The sequence below is a fragment of the Hippopotamus amphibius genome, chromosome 6 (assembly GCF_030028045.1).
Source record: "Hippopotamus amphibius kiboko isolate mHipAmp2 chromosome 6, mHipAmp2.hap2, whole genome shotgun sequence".
Taxonomy (NCBI): Eukaryota; Metazoa; Chordata; class Mammalia; order Artiodactyla; family Hippopotamidae; genus Hippopotamus; species Hippopotamus amphibius.
The window spans coordinates 10,419,611-10,440,000 of record NC_080191.1 but is presented as its reverse complement, the minus strand read 5'-3'; the positions used below and the strand labels follow the sequence as shown (position 1 = coordinate 10,440,000).

At 41.3% G+C, this 20,390-nt stretch overlaps 1 protein-coding gene across 5 annotated transcripts in view; it reads right to left on the bottom strand.

The window, feature by feature from the left end:
- PDSS2 (decaprenyl diphosphate synthase subunit 2) overlaps positions 1-20,390 on the bottom strand; it is a 265,019-nt gene that overhangs the window by 21,647 nt on the left and 222,982 nt on the right. The window contains exons 8-10 of one of the 5 annotated variants that reach the window (XR_009054310.1): positions 5,117-5,326; positions 3,273-3,385; positions 684-2,118 (exon numbers count right to left, since the gene is read on the bottom strand). The exons of 2 other annotated variants lie outside the window; for them this stretch is intronic. Coding sequence is in view for 1 of the 3 variants with exons in the window: in XM_057738874.1 (XP_057594857.1) it covers positions 5,168-5,326 (159 nt within the window). In the remaining 2 variants the exon portion in view is untranslated. Of the gene's footprint in view, positions 1-683; positions 2,119-2,172; positions 3,386-4,513; positions 5,327-20,390 lie in introns of those variants that run through there. 2 more of the 5 variants (XR_009054309.1, XM_057738874.1) reach the window with 2 other exon arrangements.

The following is a 20,390-nucleotide window of genomic DNA, read 5'->3' as shown; positions in this document are numbered from 1 at the left end:
TGCACAGTGAGGGGTACACTGGCAGCTTAGACGTGAGTAGGTCACGTTGAGAGAAAGCTTATAGAGCTTTTCCATGAACATGGATCAGCATCTACAAAAAGGAAGAAAATGAACGAAAGCCTGAGAAACTTTCTCTTTCTATGGAACAGTAAGAAATATACATCAAGGAAGAACATTCCTCCACCAGTAGAGGCCTAAAATCTAGCACTTCAGCGCTCCAAGGGCAGATGGGGGAGCTAAAGGGAGAGGTGGACCCCACTGTCAGTTCTGGTCCCTTTGGGTTCTCCCCAGGTGACTGTCTTTTTCAAAAGTATGTTATCTCCTTAATGTAAAGGCAGGATCCATTCTGAAAGAATAAAACAGTTAATTTGAGAAACGATTAGGAGTGACAGTAGGAAATGAAGAAAGAGGTAAATGACTGTCTTATTAGATTGCTTTGTGTTTTAAAAAGAAAGTGCAGGGCTTCTCTGGTGACACAGTGGTCCCGGAAGATCCCACATGCCACGGAGCAACTAAGCCCGTGCACCACAACTGCTGAGCCTGCGCTCTAGAGCCCTTGAGCCACAACTACTGGGCCCACGTGCCACAACTATGAAGCCCGAGAGCCTAGAGCCCGTGCTCCGCAACAAGAGAAGCCACCACGATAAGAAGCCCCCCGCACTGCAAGGAACAGTAGCCCCCCACTCTCCGCAACTACTATAGAAAGCCCGTGCACTGCAACAAAGACCCAATGCAGCCAATAAATTAAAAAAAAAAAGTGCAAATAGCTTTATTATTACTAAAAGGTGATTGACAATAATTGATTAACAATAATGGAAACTATTAATAATAATGGAGCGACAACTGTGTCCTCAGAGTTAAATAGATTAAAAAATCAACTCAATCCATCTCTGCCCTTTTGAGTTTCAGCAAAGGTGTGGCATGCCTTCTCCAGATTGAGAGGCAGTCATTACGGAGTCTAGAGATAAATCCTGGAACTTCTGTTGGTCAGAAAGGTGAGATCTTAACAACAGGATTTCACAATGGGAAAAGAAATGAAGGGGCAGGAAAGAATCTGCCTGAATGAAACCAGGAAGTGAAAAGGGTTTTCTGAAAAGCAAGGTTCTCCTTATCTGTGACAGACCTGCTGCTTTGTTTTGTTGTTGTTGTTGTTTTTGTCTATGCCACGTGGCTTACAGGATCTTAGTTCCCTGACCAGGGACTGAACCCAGGCCAGGGCAGTGAAAGCACCGAGTCCTAACCACTGGACCACCAGGGAATTCCTAGTTAAGAGTCTTAAAAAAAGAGAGAAAGAAAAAGAAGTATCCTTTAGCTGTAATTTTGTCGATTAAACACAATTCTCCCAAACCCACTGGCCCAAAGAGACCTATATTACAGCAGCTTGTCAGGTTTTAAAAGATCATCTCAGATTATTCAGTCTACTTTCTGGCCACCTGAGTTGTGTTGCAGGTACTGGGCCTTAAAAAAGGTCTACATCTTTTTTGGAGCATTTTGCACTAATGTATATGACTTTTACCCCAAGTCTGTAGCTTTCGCCTGCATCCTGGGTCATAGCAACAACACTGGCATAGGTAAGAGAAAGTCTCAAACGTTAGAGAATGAGGCCTGGACCAGGCACACAATGTCACTGATCATTGATTTTTAGGTGTGACTAGGTTACCACATTATATAAGGAAGAAAACATGAAGAGAATTTAGTGTTATCATCAAGTAAAACTCACAACAAAGTTTAATGACAGTCATAATCCTTATCTTCTTTCAAAGTAACTAATAGTGAATGCCAAATAACTCACTATCTAACCAACGTCTAATTGATACTGTTTTTTAGAAACAGTCTTTCTAAGTTGAGAAATTTAAAAGAAGATGACTTAGTGGCACGGGAAACTGCTTTGTAGTTCCTGGGGAAATATAATTTAAAAGTTTAGAAAAGAATCTCTCTAGGGGTGGGACTAAGAGAGAGATGTGTGAGACACAAAAGGAAGGTTAGTCAGAGAAGAGGGGAAGTGGGTCACAGGTGCTGGTGGGGAAGGGTGGAAGCTGCAAGTTAGCAACGTGAAATGTGGTGGGGAAGTCTGCATGCGGGGGTATGGCTGGTAAACTTCACCAGTGAGGCCACCACCTGTGAACGAGAAGAAGGCATCTCAGTGGAGTAGCGCCATGAGACCTGACAGATCTGCTGAACAAGTAAGTCTTTGAGGGTCTAAAATGCTGGCACGCGCGCTGGTCTAGATGGTGGGGACCTGGCAGGGAATGCAGTGAATGACCAGCTGCAAGGGTTAGGGAGTTAACAGCCTGTAAGAAGGTGTGCTGCTAATGCTAGGAGGGAAAAAGCAGAGGTGGAAGGATAAACAGGGGAAGTGAGGGATTTCATTGAAGGGAGAACTGAGCACATTCATAGCCAGCAGAGGAAACACAAGACTCAAGAACAGGGACATGAGAGACATAGGAGGCTGCAGGCTCAAGATCTCTGGAAAGGAGTAGAGTCTTAGCTGGAAAGAGAAGCAAAGGAAGAGAGAGAAAGAAGCGCTGTCTGGAAAGACTCTAAAGCGGGGAGGTGGGGTGTGAAGGCAAGCCAGTCGGTCAGAGGCAATCCTCTCTGCCCGCTTGTGCATCTATAAACGGGGCGTAAGTCTCACCCCCAGAGAGAGGCTGTGGGTTTGAACAAGGCAGTACAGTTAAGGCCCTTGGGAGGGTGCCTGGCATACACGCAGAGCCCTTACTATTCTTGAAGAAAAGACTGATAGGCAGGAAGGGGAGTGCAGGTGGGCTCCAGGCCTGAAGTGAGTGAGGTTTGCAGGTCTGGGTGGAGGGTGATGCAGAGGGGGTGAAAGAGGAGACATTCTAAGGTCGCTACCTCTGCCTCGTCCATACCTGCCCTGGCAGCACCCAGGCAGTGGGCCAAAAAGTGTAATTAGGCATGCCTTGCTGCCCCCAAATTTCTCCCTGGAGACTGTCTGAAATTATACGGCCTTAAAATGAATTAATAAATAAATATCCCTGAAGAAGGGGCATGGAGAAGACTATCAGTATTTAATACTTTAGAGTGACTTAGCCAGCGTATTAGGTTTAACAAAAGCAGAGCTGCTAGAGTGAGGGCAGGTCTGCTGCTCCCAGGGAGCCAGGACCGCAAGGCACAGGAGAGGGAACAGAGGACTGGAAGGCAGCTGCGAAGATGAAAGGGAGGTAGGAAATGTTCCAAAGAAAGCAGAGAGGCAAGTGTTGAAACAAAGAGTCCAGGATTATAAGCCATACGACGGGAATTCTTTCGGTCACCTGCGAGGCAGCTTGGCAAGAAGTCTGCCATTTAAGTTCTGTGTATTCCCTCATAACCTCTCTTTGGGATTCACCTTCCCTCTTCCCTAAATTTCACATTGCATCTTTGTTATCTGCAGAGTCAGAAATGGCAAACTTAGAAAATGAAACCAAGCTGCAGGTGATTTCACATATTCTCTTGTTTAACCTTATTTTACAAACGAGGAAACTGAGGCTCAGAGGGACGTGAATTGTTCAAGGTCACAGAGCAAACCAGGTGCTAACCCAGAACTAGAAGAGCCCTAGAACCCTGCCTTGTGTTCCACAGCACCCCACCACCTGCTTAATAAAACCTACAGCTGGCTGAAGTGCCTGCACATCCGGAGAACACAAAGCATGACTCCTCCTTGGTGGAAGTTAATGATTAAAACCTAGTCTGATCTGAAGCATCTCATCATAGTTACTAATTAAGCCAATTTCTGTGAGAAGAGACATTTCAAACAGAAGAGTGCAGTGTTCTCTTCAGCTACATCTACAGGCCGACCAACAGCAGCAGCACACACTACACAATTACAACATCTCAAGGATGCTTAAACATATTTCCGAAGACAATACCTTAACCTCTGTGGCTTACATTTTCTCTTCATTGCATGCCACATGCTGGGTCCTGCTAAAATGGTTTTGTAACTTTTGGAGAAGGAATTTAAAGTGACTTCACTTAGCGTTTGAGTGGACTAGGTAATAAAAGCTGTTTGCTGTGTTTGCTGTCTCCAGATAGGGCTGTAATTACACCACATAAGGAGGAAAGGTAGCTGAGTCTCAATCTAGATCATTTATGTAAACTCAGCCTTCTTGTCAACGGTGTTCTCATATTGCATGCATGCAAACCACAAAAATCATCTCCTATGAACCACGGAGAGACAGTGTCCAATTGCAGGCCCGTGAGATTGCTTATATTCTTTCCGTAATTGGATGTCTGTGGTTCAAGACCAAAATCTGACATTTTGAGGCTAAAAAAAAAAACACCAGTGAATTCCCCAGTACAACAATTACATATCTGGCACTTGTAAAAATTAAAGGTATTCTCTACACCAAAGTATTACGAATGAATACATTTACTTGAAAAAAAAAGAAAGAAAAAAAAGCATCCTGTTCAGCTTAAAAAAAAAAAAAAAGTTTGGTTCTTTGAAATGCGTTTGAAAAAAATTTGGTCTTCCAGAAAGAAAAACAAGCAATTCTTACTATAACCAAGTTAACATTGTGATAACATTTTAATCTACTACTTCAAATATTTGGCATTATTCTTTCAGCAATTCCACCCCCCAAAATCTTACAAAAACCAAGAAGCACAAAGTATATCCATACCGTATCTATAAATACAAAGATATAATTGCAAGCAGACAAAGCATGTTTGTTTTTTTCTTCTTAATCATTAAACTACCCTCTGTTATGACAAACTGGTCACTGGTTTCTGATTTGACGGTCCTGCCTGGCTGGCATTGATAGTGTTTCTCTTGACACCTGCGGCTTCCAGCTTGCCCTGTCCTCTCTAGAAGGAAAACCACAGGCCACCGCCCTGGCGCCATCCCTGGCTCGGTCCAATCAATAAGGACTTATTTCCTGTCCATTTGCTGAGGTCACAGGAGCGAATCTCATTAATTATTTCTGCTACTGAAGCCTCAAGTGTGCTTCTGGCGTGACAACTGAAAACTGCTTGACCTTTTTTCTTCTAATTTTGTTTGTAGCAATTCCAAAAAGAAGGCAGTATTCATTTAGCAGTGTGATAAAAAGAAGAAAAAAAATGTATATGTTGTTAAAGTCATTAACACATTTAGATATTTCATAATGAAAGCTCTCCCGATCACCTCATTCCCCAGTTTTTTCAGCTAACGAACAATAGTCTTTTTAATTTGGTGTCACGAAAATCTGGTCACAGCAAACACAATGTTTTCTAAAGCAGTTCTGGCCTCCGAGGGAGGAAAGCTCTCCAGGGCCTCCAGTGCCTTGTTTCCATGGTAACGACACAGGTCAATAGCTGAAGTCACACCTTTGCCAGCTTTGATTGTTTCTCGCAACTGTTAAGAAACAAATGCACAGTAAAAGTCAGTTTTTAAGGTACCACAATTAAATTGGGGAGGGGAGGTGGAAAACAAAGAAGGGGAGAAACAGTATATAGATTCACTGTTTCTGCTTTTGAGGTTAAAGAGGACATCATTCCCCCATGATTTTGAGGCACTAACATTCCCTAAGGCTGCTAGGTGTTGGCCCTGCAGAGCAGAACAACAGGCTCCCATCAGCCTAATTACACCTCCTCCCCCGCTCTCTCTCCGTGATACCTTGAAGTGGGCCCTGCTGGGGGCTGGCGGTGATGAAGGCGGAGGGCATTTGAATTCAGCAGCCTGATATTCTTAGGTGAGGAAGCCTTCATTAACATCCAGGTCAGTAACTAATATTTTTATACTGTATGCTGACACAATAGTCCGTATGAAAATTCAAGAAAGACACATAGTATTAGATCTGAACACTACATTATTAAAACTGTAAGACTTCGGGGGGAATGAATTAAAATACCCTTTGTGAAGAATAAAGTCAACTCTTGCCCACAAATGGAGTTGCTTTCCAATCCCTCTCCTCAACGACTGGAAAGGACCAACACAATGGTTACACTTTACAGCTGAAAAAGAGTTATAATGATTTGGCCTGTCCGCTACCCCTGGCCCCGATTCCATCGTCTCTTTCTCAGTGAATACCTCTAATGTCTGCCTCACTCCCTAAATCAGAGTCCTCATCCTTTCAGGCACCACGGCTCACCCATGACTGAACTTCCTGTCACTTCTGGGCTGTAGCATTTAACGGTCCGTGTGGGCCCCGCCAGAGCCTTCCCTCTGGTACCTCAACCAGTCACACCAGAGACGCTCCTCAGATTCGACCCCAGAGTGACCACAGTGAGCACCACAGTGCCTCTCCAACCTGCACAGGATGTGTAGCGCGGGCGGGAAACACATCTGTTGTCTAAAGAGACTGTCAGGGTGTCTGTGGCCATCTTGACTGATATACTCACTAAGTCCCAGCCAGTCTATCTCACACAGAGCTCTCAAATTATCATCTGCTCTTCACCCTCACTGCCACATTAGCTCAGGCTAGCATCATCCCTTGCCCGGGTTGTTTCTGCAATCACCTCCTAAAGAGTCTTCCCACCACCAGTTCTTTGCCCCTGGACTCCATCCTTCACGCTGCCAAGGAGATCTTTATAAAATACAAATGTAATCTTGCTTAAAACCCTAAACTGCCTTCCAAAAGCCTTCAGGAAAAAAAAAGTCCAAGCTCTTTCATGAGTTATGGAAGTCCTTTCCTATCTAGCTCTTTCTCAGCCTGTTTTTTCCCTTTCCCCCATTTCATCATTACTTTGGGAAGCTACTTGCAGCTGATGGCTTGAGACAGTCTCCACACACACCCCTCGCCCCATTAAGCTTCCCAAATGCCACTTGGGTAGGATGTACACAGCTAGGATGACAGCCCTAAGGGGCTAGGTGCCCTTCTTCCTTGGGGATTCTGGAATGCCCTGTGCGTATATGGAGTACAGCATTATTACAGGCTTGTATTTGAATTCTCCATTCATCTATCTCTTCATTAGACTGCAAGCTATTATATACTGCATGAAACATAAAGGAATGAAAGAACTAACCTGCTATATTCCTCTAATGATACAGATGAGAGAAGAGAGGTCCAGAGAAGCTCAGTGGCTCACACAAGATCATAGATGGATAGTGACGAAGCTGCAACCAGGAGCCAGTTTTCCTAACGCCCAGTCCAGTGGCACTTAATACTCCACAAGACTCTCAGCATTCTACAGGTATTTCCACACTGCATATGAACTTTGGGATTGTTTCAGCCTAGGGTTCCCTGGTCTCCTGCCATCACTGAATGCATGAAGGCACTCAAATGGTGCCTGGTATCGGAGGTAGCCAGATTCAAACTCCCACCCTAGCTCCCATCTCAGGGAGGCCAGTTAACTGCTCTGAGTTCTAAATGGGGGTAATAACAGTCCCTTGAGGACTGCTGGAAGTACTACATGCGACAGTATGAGTGCTTGACAGTGTCTAAAACACTACAGATATTCAGAGAGACTTCATCCTTCTTCCTCCTCAAGCCCTTAGCCACTTCCAAGAAAGCTACCCTATCCACTAAGATCAAGTCTATTTTAGTTTGATGCACTACAGCCTCAAAGGTAGTTGAACTTGGATCAGACCAGCCTTAAAGATTTAAAAAAAAAAGGAAGAAAAAGAAAAAGAAAGAACATGCCTCTTATTCTCATTATCTTTAGTTCTCTCAAATCTAAATGAGACAGGCCAACATTCTCTATTTTGGACTTCCGGGTTGGTACTGCAGGCATGTGGATATCTGCGTGACTGGATTTCAAGTTGTAAACATTAATTGAGCACCTATTATGTGTAAAGAGCGCAATGATCCTTCTCTGCTTTATGTGTCAGGAACTAACGAAGGGTATACTGTGAAAAGCAGCAAATGAAGGACTACAGATGATCAGACAAATGAGAGGGCAACTTTGATTAGAGGAGATTCACGAAGGCCTTAGAGAGTAAAAGGGATTTGAGGTATGTCTTGAGAATGCTGATAAGTAGTTATGGTGTTGGGGTAGCAAGAAAATTATAGGTAAAGAGGATAGCTTGAAAATGCTATGGGACAAAAAAAAAAAAAAAAAAAAAGAGAGAGAATAGCTTGAGCAAAGGCAGAGACGAGACCAGAGCGAATGAAAACAGATTGATGTGATGCACTTCGCAGGAGCAGGTGTTAGCGGACACAGGAAGGCTCTGAAAACTAACTTAAGAAATTTATTAAAATTTTTTTTAATTATCAAATATTTTATTTTATTTATTTTAAATTTATTTTTATTTATTTTTTTATTTTCTGGCTGCGCTGTGTAGCATGCGGGAACTTAGCTCCCCGACCAGGGATCGAACCCTTACCCCCTCCAGTGGAAGCACAGTGTCCAACCCTAACCCTAACCCTAACCCTAACCACCAGGGAAGTCCCTCAAGTATTTTAAATGTACAGAAAAGTTGAAAGACTAGCACAGGAGTTGGCCACCTATGCCCCCAGGCAGAATCTGGCCCCCCTGTTTTTAAAAATTAAGTTCTGCTGGAGCATAACCATGCCCATTCATTTAAGTATTGTCTATGGTTGCTTCCGTGCTATAATGGCAGAGCTGCAGAGCTGAGTAGCTGCCACAGTGACTGTATGGATTGCAAAGCCTAAAATATTTACACTTCGGCCTTTACAGGAAGTCTGACTCGTGGACTAACACAATTAATGAACACATATCCTCTACCTAGATTCAACAACCATTAATATTTTGTTCTATCTACTCGTATGCATATATTTTCTGAATCATTTGCAAGTAAGCTGTTAGCAGTAGTAAGCTGGTAAATTAGCTCTCCAGAGGAGGAAAAAGCCCTGTCTGTAGCACTTGCAGATTTCTGTGGTATAAGTACTCCCATCATGGCTGATTTCAAGCTACCAGAGGTTGTAGAATCACAAAATTCTTGAATATTTAACAATAGGCTCTGAGCTGGTAGGATGTGGCTTGGACACACCAAGAGCTGCAGGATGCTTTCCCCTTGTTTTGAGAAGCACCTCTGAAGATAAGAACATTCTCCTACATGGCCAGAATACTATTATCACAGCTCAGAGAGTTAACAGCAATCCTCTCCTATTATCTAATATCTAGTCCACCTGCAAATTTCCCCAATTGGCTCCAAAATGTCTTTTTTAGCCTTTTATCCCCCCCAAACCATAATGAACCCTGGTTCACACACTGCACTCATTTGTTATGACACGTTAAACAACTTCTTCCCACTACGGTAATGCCATTTTGAAAGGACCAGGCTATGCTGTACAGTGTTCTACATTCTGTGTTTCTCTGGTTGCTATGCTTAGTTTGTTAGTCTATAAAGTTTATTCAGTCAGGCTCAAATGAATAGCTGATGGTGACTTACATGGCATTTAACCCTACAATGAAGGGTGATTCAGATTAGGGCAAAATAGCACCCAGGAGGACATTGGTGAAAGTTACTCAAGCCCTGAAAGAGTTAATTTCTGTTCCCCAATGACTACTGTACTTTCAGTTCATACTCTGATCTGCTCTCCACAGACTGACTCATAAGACTTTGCATGTCCGGGACCCACTAGCTCCTGCGTGTAACATGCACATTTCAGGGCTCATCAGTCATCTAATTCTTCATGGCAGGTGTTATTCCTTGCAGGCATCTGTGTACACTTCCGCCAACGAAACATAAACTATTGGCTCAAAGGAAATCCTTCGGATATAATTAATAGAGCATAAATGAGACTCATTTTTACTATAAATTAGACTAGGCCGTGAGTTTATCCAGAAAAATACAACCTTGTCCTTTGTAAATAAATGCGACAAAAGACACATTAAGCTGGAGTTCCCAAACTTGGCTGATTATAAGATTCATCTGGGGAGCTTTAACATGCAGATGTCTAGGCCTCATTCCCGGAGATGGATTCAGTAAGGCCTCCAAAAAACAATGCTTCTTAGGTCACTCTAACGGTTAGCCAGATGTGGGAGTACCTCACTGGGGCATGTATTCTGAGTGACTGTCTTTTAAAATCATCATGTTGGGTTTAACCACACTTCCAAAGGGCTGTCTTTGCGATGATCAAATTAAATCCAGCAAGCATTTACTGGGCATGTATATGGCGTGGGTATCAACATATAGCAGGGGCTGGAGGCACAGAGAGAAACACAGCTGCTGCCTCCCAGGACCACGTATTAGAGGGCTTGTCAAAGGACTGTAGAACCAGAGAGGGTTGAATAGAACACTGAGGGATTGCACCCATGACCATGGCTCTAATAGTTCTAAGAGAAAAGACCACAATTAAAAAAAAATTCTTTCCACTTTTGCCTTCACCTACATTTCACCTCCCCAACTGATGCACGGGTAGAACTTTCCGTATTAGGATGTGGCTAGAAACGATAGTATGCCCACTCTGGCCTCTACGACCTGAAAAACACTTTAGCTGTAGGATAAATTAAAAAACTACAAAAAGGTGAATTATCAGTCTGCGTTTTATTTCCCTGATATAGCACTTTAGGGCAATAACATAATTAAATCTCTAATTAAGTCAACTGAATAATTGTATAAGTGCAGCATCACCTGAAATAAATTTAAGTCCAAATCCCCTGCTAGAGGACCCAATTAAAGATATTAACACAGAGAGGAGGATGCACAGTACTTAAAGTTAAGTGCATTATTATTTAACATTTATTAAAAGGTGTTATTAAACACCTTTTCAGTGATAAATGTTGCTTTTAAGAAATCATTGTATGCCTGGGAAAACTATCTGGTTCGAAAGTCCTCTTAAAATATTAAAGGCAAGCCCCTGCCATGGGGTCTAAATAGCTGTAGAAGATGTGGAGACAGCAGCTGATTCTCTCTAATGAAACCAAAGAAAGACTTTGGATCTAGAAGAAACCTCAAGTACCATCTTCTCTTCTCACCTCCTTCTGTAGGAGAAGATATTCAATGAGAGAGGTTAAGTGAATTGGACAAGAGTCAACAGCAAATTTGAGAAATGGCCTGGGCTTCATGTCTGCACTTTCAGAGCTCTTCTACTCTATAGCACTGGAAAAGATTTGGTGGTAACCCCAAGTTTTCTTTTGCCCAACCAGCTAGAGTGCTTAGAGAGAACATGGATACTAAAAATCATCTGAAACACGAGGCAGCCCTTGTTCTGAAGAAACTGTAGAATAGAGGATAAGGGAGTGAAACAATATGTTGAAGTTTTATTTTTAAGTGGTTGGAAACAGCTGGATAAGGGTAAAGGCAACAAATGGAAGCCATGCTGCTACAGGAAGAGACTGCACGCCTCCCAGGCAAGTGGCAGACGTGGACCATGCTTCCTTAATAGAGGTTATACAGCTGGCAGAGAGGTATGATGCAGTAATGACACGGTACTTCAACCTCTGAACATCTGCTAAAACTTGCATTCTACAGTTGACAAGTTCTTGGTGTGCCTAACTGATAGTCTTAGGTACCGGAAGATAGAAGAAGCACTTTTTACCTAGTTATGTCAACACAGTTGAATGTACAGGCGATAGGAATTAACAAAAAAATTAATGCCATCTTGGTATCAGGATGAATCCGTCCTTAGACAGGACCAGCAGTGTGGGTTTGGACATCCAGACTTAATATGTTAGAAAAGTGCGTTGCAAAAATAAGTTTAGTGAAAAGACTGCCACGAACGATAACTGAAAATATTGTTCAAGGGTGATGGAAGCCTCTGAAAAACTAAATTCCAACAATGTCATAATTAATTATGAAAGTGCCCCAAATAAATGGCTACTGAATAAGCTCTCGCAGGGCTCACATTTGAGAAGGCCCGGGCGTAAAAGGAGGAGGCTCCCATCCCCTCCACTGCTGAGCATCCGCTCTGCACAGAGCACCACTGCGGAGATAGGGCGCCATCCTTGTTCTGAAGGAGCTGACAAAAGAGAGGCACAAAACTGGAAAAACTGTGTGGGAACCCACCCATAGGCCTGTATTGTTTCCAGGACACTTGCCACAAATGTTTTTAAAGTGCTGTTCCTCATAGAAAATGTTCAGAAACAAACAACCTGCTAAAGAATCTGCTGAAGATGGATGGACATGCACGGGGGAAGGAGATGACAAAAATAAGGGGTTTCAAAAAGTAAAAGCCGCATGTTGCGTAAGAAAAAGTACGTGCAAATATTTGCAAAAGGTAACACACTATTAAAAGAAGAAAAAGGAAATAGAACAACTGAAGAATCAGTTCAAAATTGTAAAGACTAAAATAAATTCCATGAAGAGGGGCCTTTAAAGATGAAATGATGCAGATGTAGAGAACGGACTTGAGGACACACGGTTGGGGGGGCAGGGGGTGAAGGGGACGCTGGGACAAAGTGAGAGAGTAGCACTGACATATACACACTACCAAATGTAAAATAGCTAGTGGGAAGTTGCTGCATAACATAGGGAGAGAACCTCGATGATGGCTGATGACTTAGAGGGCTAGGATAGGGAGGGTGGGAGAGAGTCCCGGGAGGGAGGGGATATGGGGATATATGTATAAATACAGCTGATTCACTTTTGGTGTACCTCAAAAACTAGCACAACAGTGTAAAGCAATTATATTCCAACAGAGTGCTTAAAAAAAAAACAGATGAAATGTGCATTCAAATAGCCCATTACAGGTTGCGGGGGGGGGGGGAGGTGGTCTTGGATACAGCTACCATCCTGGCTTCTGGTGTCCTTTGCTTTTCAAGACCACCCAGCCTGCCATTCCAAACATCATATTATCCTCTAGGACAAATAACTGTGCAGTACCCCACTGAGCCCCTCCCCCAGCAGCCTTCTCATTCCTTTTGTCTGATATTCCCTCCTCTGTCTTCCTCCTCAATCTGGAGACCTAGTTTCTGGTCTAGAGCATCTTCACAGATGCACCCACCCACCTCTGTCCTGCTTTCGCAAGCTCAGAATGCACATAAATGCCCTTCCCAGCTACTGAAAGACTGAAGAATGTCAGAGATGCAACAGTCAGATGCCTTCCAATACAGGACAAAAAAGAAAAAGATGAGGATGAATGTGCACTTTGGAACACAGACCCATGAACTTATGAAAATTATGGCAAAATTCCAGAAAAGGTTATTAAATAGACAGTTTGTGAGCTCTAGAGAAAAGGCAGCAGTGATCACAGCCCCAGGATAGGTGGGTCACAGTGAGCACATTATGACAAAACACTCTCATTTTCCTTTTGACATTAACTTGGCTGTTAGCTTCAGAAACAGTAAAGATAGAGTATATTCAGATTTTGAAAACTTAGTCATGGATAAGACAGAGAAATAGGATCTGTATTAGAGTTTGGTAATATGAATTCAAATATATAAAACAACTATTCCTAGAAAATGTTTAGTAGTGGATTTATATTGAGCAGAAAAGTGATTTCTAGTGTTGTGCTACAAGGCTCAATACTTGGTTCCTTTTCCTTATCACAGTGCTTAAATGAAGATGGGAGATGAAATGCATATTAAATTTTAATTTTCAGATGTCATATAGCCAAGAGAGAAAGCTAACACATGGATAGCATCAAAATTTTAATGGTTTTGACATGTTGAGCAATAGACTGATATTAGCCAGATGAAATGTAACACGGCAACTGTATAGTTGAGCATTTAGGTTTCAAAAACTAATTGCAAAAGTTTAAACCTCAGTTTGGCAGTGACTCACAAAAAAAATGCTGAGAATCTCTGATAACCACATTCTGTATATAAGCCAAAACTGTGATGTAGATACTTAAAAAAAAAAAGCAAACGCAAACCTTGGCAGTAGAAACAGAGTTACACGTCCAAAGGACAGACATGAACAGTCTCACTGCAATCCTTGATGGTCAACTCGTGTTTAGAAAGCCATGTTCAGTCCTGGGTGCCATGTCTCAAGAGGGACACTGACAAGATAGATAGGGTCCAGTATTAGGATGAAGAAGTATTTGGCAACATGTCATCTAAGGAATATTTTAACCTGGAGGAGAGGATTAAAGGAAGATATTAAGACCATCTTCAAATTTCTAAAGCAATTAAATGGAAGAAGGAGCAGTCCTGTTCTATATGCTTCAGGGAACAGAACAAAGAACAACAAGGTGAAGTTTCTGGGAAGCTTCAATTTCAATTACAAATAAGAAAGAGCTTTCGAATGACTAGAGTTGTCTAACGATGAATAATTTTTTTGTTTTTTTAACAAGCTATGAACTCCCTATTGTTGAAAGTCCCCAGCGACTAGATGCCCACGTCAGAGAAGGTATGGATAAAACTCTTAGCTGAAGGGGGAGATGGGACAAGGCTCCCTCCAACGTCTCATGAAACTTCAAGATTCCAGCTGACAGTGCTTCAACTGAATGGTTTTGCCAGCTTCTGAGTGGCAAGACTTGGTACAAAAGGAAAAACTACAATTAAAACGTTTCTCTGATACAATAAACTGTGAAATGTACTACAAAGGACATAAAAATTTCCTTTTTACTTAGAATAACAAATTATTTAAAAGAATCTATAGGAAAAAACCCTTACTGATATTAATTACTTAATCTACTTATCTACTGACCTTAATTTCTTATTTTGGCAAAAGTTGAAGGAGGCAGAAATAAGAGAATTTTTAGTTATTTCCTCAATCTCATGAAGAAACAATCAGAATGTAGTGCTTCCCAATATTAAAATAGTAATAATAATAATAGCAATAACAACAATCCCACATATAGTACTTACATGTGCCTAGTACTGTTCTAAAATATCTCTATCTATATAATACATATGTATCTATAAGATACATATAATAGTACCTACCTCATAGGGCTGTTGTGAGGATTGCATATATAATACACACAGACACACACACACACACACACACACCCGCTCTGTTATATAGCCTATGAGGGGTATGTGTGTGTATACTATCTATCTATCTAGGAAAACATCAGAATTTCATTTGAGAAGAGAACACATGTCAACAATGTTTTTCGCACAAGGGCGAACTTTTAAAATACACATCACAGATTAAAAGAAATACATCAAGTCAAATACCTTTGGATTAAACCATATTTATAGAGATGAAAGAAACCTAAGCCATTATTAGATTATTACCAAGTACCAGATTATTACACCGTATACGTATTTTTCTACCACAGGTAAAAATGCCATATGATTGCAGAACAAATGTTAACAGGAATTGGAGGTGGAAAATTTCCATATTTTCTGCTAAGAAAAAGCCATAAATACCTCAATTGATTAAGTATATATTCCTCTGGACATAATTAAAAAAAAAAAACAAAACCAAAAAGGCACTGAACAAGACTACTGAGTTACAAAACAAATCTAATATATTTGTACTTAAAAAATTCTTAATAATAAAAACTTTTTGGATTTTTAAATTTACTAAAAGTCTCAACCAAAGACTCTGATTACAGCAGTGGTACTTGGGGTTTCACACAATAAGAAGACACTGCCTCATGTCATTTTCACGATTTTTTAAAAAAACAATTTCAGGGTTTATCATACTACATTTAAATCACTGGATAAAAGATTAATGTGTTCAAAATAACAAACATAATTTATCCCATGCTTTAACGATTTTACTGTTCTCTAATAAAATATCAGAGTATTTTTCTTTCGTAAAATAGCCTGTAAAATTACTGTAATATAGATTTGTATTGAGCTTTAAGATATTCACTTTTAACAAGTTCTTTTTATTGTTTTGCAGAATTCTGTATAACTGCGTGAGAGTGCAGGACACACATGACATTTGTTACACGGCTCTCCTTTTCTATGGCCAAGTTCTGGAAGCCCATGGACATGGGAGGTAAGAGAGGCGGACTCTGGGAGGGACAAAATGCCATGTATTTCCAGACATGACAGCCTTTCAAACACCTTGGAGCAGAATCCTCCAGATGAAGCCACACAGGACCCTTTTTTTTATCTTATAATAGGATGAGATGGTCTCCTCCTAAGACTGATTAGCTCATTGATGCTATTTCATAATAATATGAAAGATAATCATAGATGGGACTTCCTTGGTGGCACAGCAGTTAAGAATTCACCTGCCAATACAGGGGACGTGGGTTCGATCCCTGGTCTGGGAAGATACCACATGCTGCAGAGCAGCTAAGCCTGTGTGCCACAACTACTGAGCCTGTACTCTAGAGCCTGTGAGACACAACTATTAAGCACACGTGCCACAACTATCGAAGCCCGCATGCTGCAACTACTGAAGCCCATGAGCCTAAAGCCTGTGCTCTACAATAAGACAAGCCACCTCAATGAGAAGCCTGAGCACTGCAACGAAGAGTAGCCCTCGCTTGCTGCAACTAGCGAAAGTCCAATGCAGCCAATTAACTAATTAATTAATTAAAATAAATCGCAGAGCGGCAGTAAGCAAACTTTAGTAGGGAAACTGTGGACCTGGACATATGTGACCTTGGGCAAAGCAACTTCTCTAAGCCCACCTCACCTATAAAACTGCAGAGATAATACTTATGCCACAGGCAATTATTATGAATAACGAATAGGATAATATACAGGAAATTACTCTAACATCAATAAAATGCTACACAAACACAAGGTTTGAAGAGTAAGGGACACGGGGTTCATTGTAAAGCTTACATGTAACATTTATATAATGTACCTGGCTTTAATTATAAACATTCATAGCCTATTTTATGTAGATTCATGAAGGTGTTTTAAATATTTAAAAACTGTGATTAGTAAAAAGGAAATATGTTTGCTTTGAGAAATGAATTTCCAAATCATCTTGACCATTTAAAATTCAGTCCATTCCCCCTAAAAGGAAAAAGAAAAAAACATGATAAAGACAGGTAAGGTATGATTTTTCTTGCCCTCTCTTCCACACATGAGTCTATTAGGCTCGGTCTGGATGGTGTGTGGCCCCCTGTTGAGAGTGAGCTTTCAGAACTGATTTCAAGGCTCAACCTCTCAGCTAAGAACTGGGTTGGCCAAAAAGTTTGTTTGGATTTTTCTGTAACATCTTACCCAATACATTTACGAGTCTGTGCTGTGAACTACTATCCACAAAGACCTGAACATAACCCAACAACTTATTTCACACAAATTATCACGTCTGAATACATATGTATATTATATGGATAAATACCTCTAAACAAACACCCACACATACATTGTCTAATATATATAATTACATATTATATATATTATATATGTAGTTTAGAGATATTTTCATGTAGTTAAAAACATTCTACTGGCACAATCAGAACTGGCCTGGACTGCTGACTGTGTGGCTGAGCATTCAGGCAAAGTTGTACTTGCTGCTTAAGAAACAGGTCAGCTTGTAGCTTGAGGTATGAGTAGGTGTGCCTGATTTCAAAATGCAATTAAATAGAATAAATGTACAACGTAGTTTAGTTTTTAAAAGTTAATTTGTAAACTTTCACTAACATTTGATGGGTAGGGTATCTGAGGTTAGTAATATGAAACTATGTTAGGTTGAGGCCTCATTCCGTAGGGAAGCAACCTTTGCTTCCTGGTCATCATGTCTTCTGAAGGAAAGTTTAATGATTTATAAATAATCACTGATTTATCCATATTCTGACTCAAAAAGCTAATTTTTAATTTTAGTACTATATTCCAAAGACGAATTTAATTCCATATAATGAAATTCAAAAAGCAAAACTGGGACCATGAAGCTTTTTTAGCAAACTGCAACAGAAATTCAACAAGCACACATATCACAGGTTGTAGACTGCAGCAATGAGCCACCTCGCCTGTAGCTTTTCTAGGAGTGAATCAATAAATAGTAAGCTCTGAAATCGCAAGACAAATGCTATGCTGGTTATTTAATTAAAAAGAACACTGTGGGACAAGAACACGTATATCATGTAGGTAAACAATACTGGGGGTTACGTGAGGAACACATAAACTGTGACCTAAACAACAATTTAGGTCAGTTTTGATTACGCCAGCAAAATAAACTATGCAGGAGTGAATCTGGGTTTCTGTTATTTTACTTGAGTCCATATCTTATACATTTCTTAAATCCTCATGTCCCGATTTTTCATCTACTATTACCACCACCACCACCACCATCCATGTGACCCTAGACTCCTGACATCCGAACATTCACCCTGACACGAGATGGGCTCAAAACACATTTATAATCACTAGAATGCACCTCAAACAACAGAAAAACTCTATCTACTGAGAGCAATGACAATGAAATCAGTGCAGACCTCAGCCAGGCCTTCCCAGAAGGCTGCATCCGTCTGGGGGCAGAGGCAGGACTCAGCGTATGGGGTGATGCTGTCACTCGGCCATGTGAGTGCAGTCACACCTGCGGGATCCACACCTCTTCCAGATGGAGGGCTCAGCGTCATGGGGCTCTGGATTTGTTAGCATAGATCCTTGCCTTCCCCAAGAGAATAGGGATAAGAACTTGTTTATGGTTGTATCTATAAAACTTTCTTAAAGGAGTGAAGAATGATTACCAGCTTAAAAAAACTCACAATAATTATCGTACTGGTTCAGCAAATAAATCATAAGATAGTCACTTACTAGACAATTGCTATTTCTGAGACCAGAATTATGTTAGATTATACAGCAATGCATACAATTTTCTAGATTTTTGTAAGACCAGAGCCTGACTACAAATTCTCTCTTACTTCTTTCTGTAGTATGTCTAAAGCACCCTGGCAAGCAGTACGGTAGTGGAGTACAGTGTGGAGTCAGCAGACCCACATGGAATCATGACTGTGAGATAGTAACTGTGTGAACACTGTTAGCTTATTCAGTCTCTTCTCCATAAAATGAAGGGATTCAGAGACAGAATCTGATAGCCACCTGAATAAAGTGCTAAGGGTGTGTCTTGAACAGAGTGCACACTGAAAAACATGCATAGGATGACGTGCATCTTACAGAGATCCCAGGACATAGAAAGGCCTACAACCAACCTTTCCTAACAGGTGCACACAAATCTCGTCAGGAATGAAGATAAAAGGTAACATAATTTCTTTAGATCTAGAACAGGGAGACCTTCCACAGGGGGCACCATCGCACCATGCACGAATAACTCTTCGGAGATACATCTTTGGCTTTATTACTACCCGGTGGATAGGTAAGATCTTTCATCAAGCCAGAAAGTCAAGAACTTGGGGGAAAGAAAGATCTACTCATCCGTAATCTTTACTTGGTAGCATCGTACACATCACTGACCTCTGTTACAGGTCCTGTGATCTCTGCTGCTACCTCAGTAACTCTGTTTGAAAATTGAGGTGGCACAGCCACCTTGCTATTTCAGAAAGGTGGTTAAGCAAATCCAGGATCAATATTCTGTCTCACGTGTCAGTGGGGAGGCTGCGTAGTGCCTGCAGACACTGCTTAGGAAACATGAGGGAATGGCTTCAGATGTACCAACTGAACAAATTACAGCTTTCTGAAAGATCAAACATCTTGAAATCACAAAAATCCTTAATTCCGTATACAATCAGGCTGTAGGATTAGTGAATGAGTTTGGAAATATCAATCTAAGGTAATGACAAAGACTTCTGACTTACTAAAACCACATTCAACATCAACACGGAGGAACCTCCCTTTTGTTCTCTTTTTGGAAAACCCATGCCTCGCCACTGTTTTTTATGACAGGGAAGGAGACAGTATTCCCTTCAGACCTACTTAAAACTGTTTCACGGACTAAGCAGCCTCCTCTATGAGGACAGAGGGCTCAATCCTCCACATAAAGTCATACAGGCTCTCCCTGTGCACAGGTGGCTCCTGATACCACAAACTGCGAACAATAATTGAATCCAGCTACCCCGCCGTGCAGAGCATTTACCCACACAACCAGCCTGGTGGGCATCCGTAGTGAGCTTTCTAGACTAAGGTTCAAAAAGTTACCCCAAATGAATCTTTGTTTTAACCCAGAAAGTGTATGGCATTGAGGAGGTAACCATTTGCTTAAAAATATACTTGGGGAGATATAAGAGGAGCAAAGATGGAGTCAAATATGTCTTATGAATTAAAAGGAATATAGGGGCTTCCCTGGTAGCACAGTGGTTAAGAACCCACCTGCCAATGTAGGGGACATGGGTTCCATCCCTGGTCTGGGAAGATCCCACATGCCGCGGAGTAACTAAGCCTGGTGCACCACAACTACTGAGCCTGCGCTCTAGAGCCTGTGAGCCACAACTAATGAGCCCATGTGCTGCAACTATTGAAGCCCATGTACCTAGAGCCAGAGCTCTGCAACAAGAGAAGCCACTGCAATGAGAAGCCTGAACACCGCAACGAAGAGCAGCCCCTGCTCACCACAACTAGAGAAAGCCTGTACACTGCAACAAAGACCCAATAAATTAAAATAAATAAATAAATAAATAAATAAAAATTTTAAAAATGCACAAAAAAATAAACAAAAGAAATATAGGTACAAACATCTGGAACATCTTGGGTTATTCATTCATTCAACAGTAGTTCAACATACTTTTATTGGGTACCCAGTACGTGGCAGGAACTGTGTTAGGCCCTCAGAGTATAATGGTGTGCAAAATCAGACACAATTTCAGGCTTAC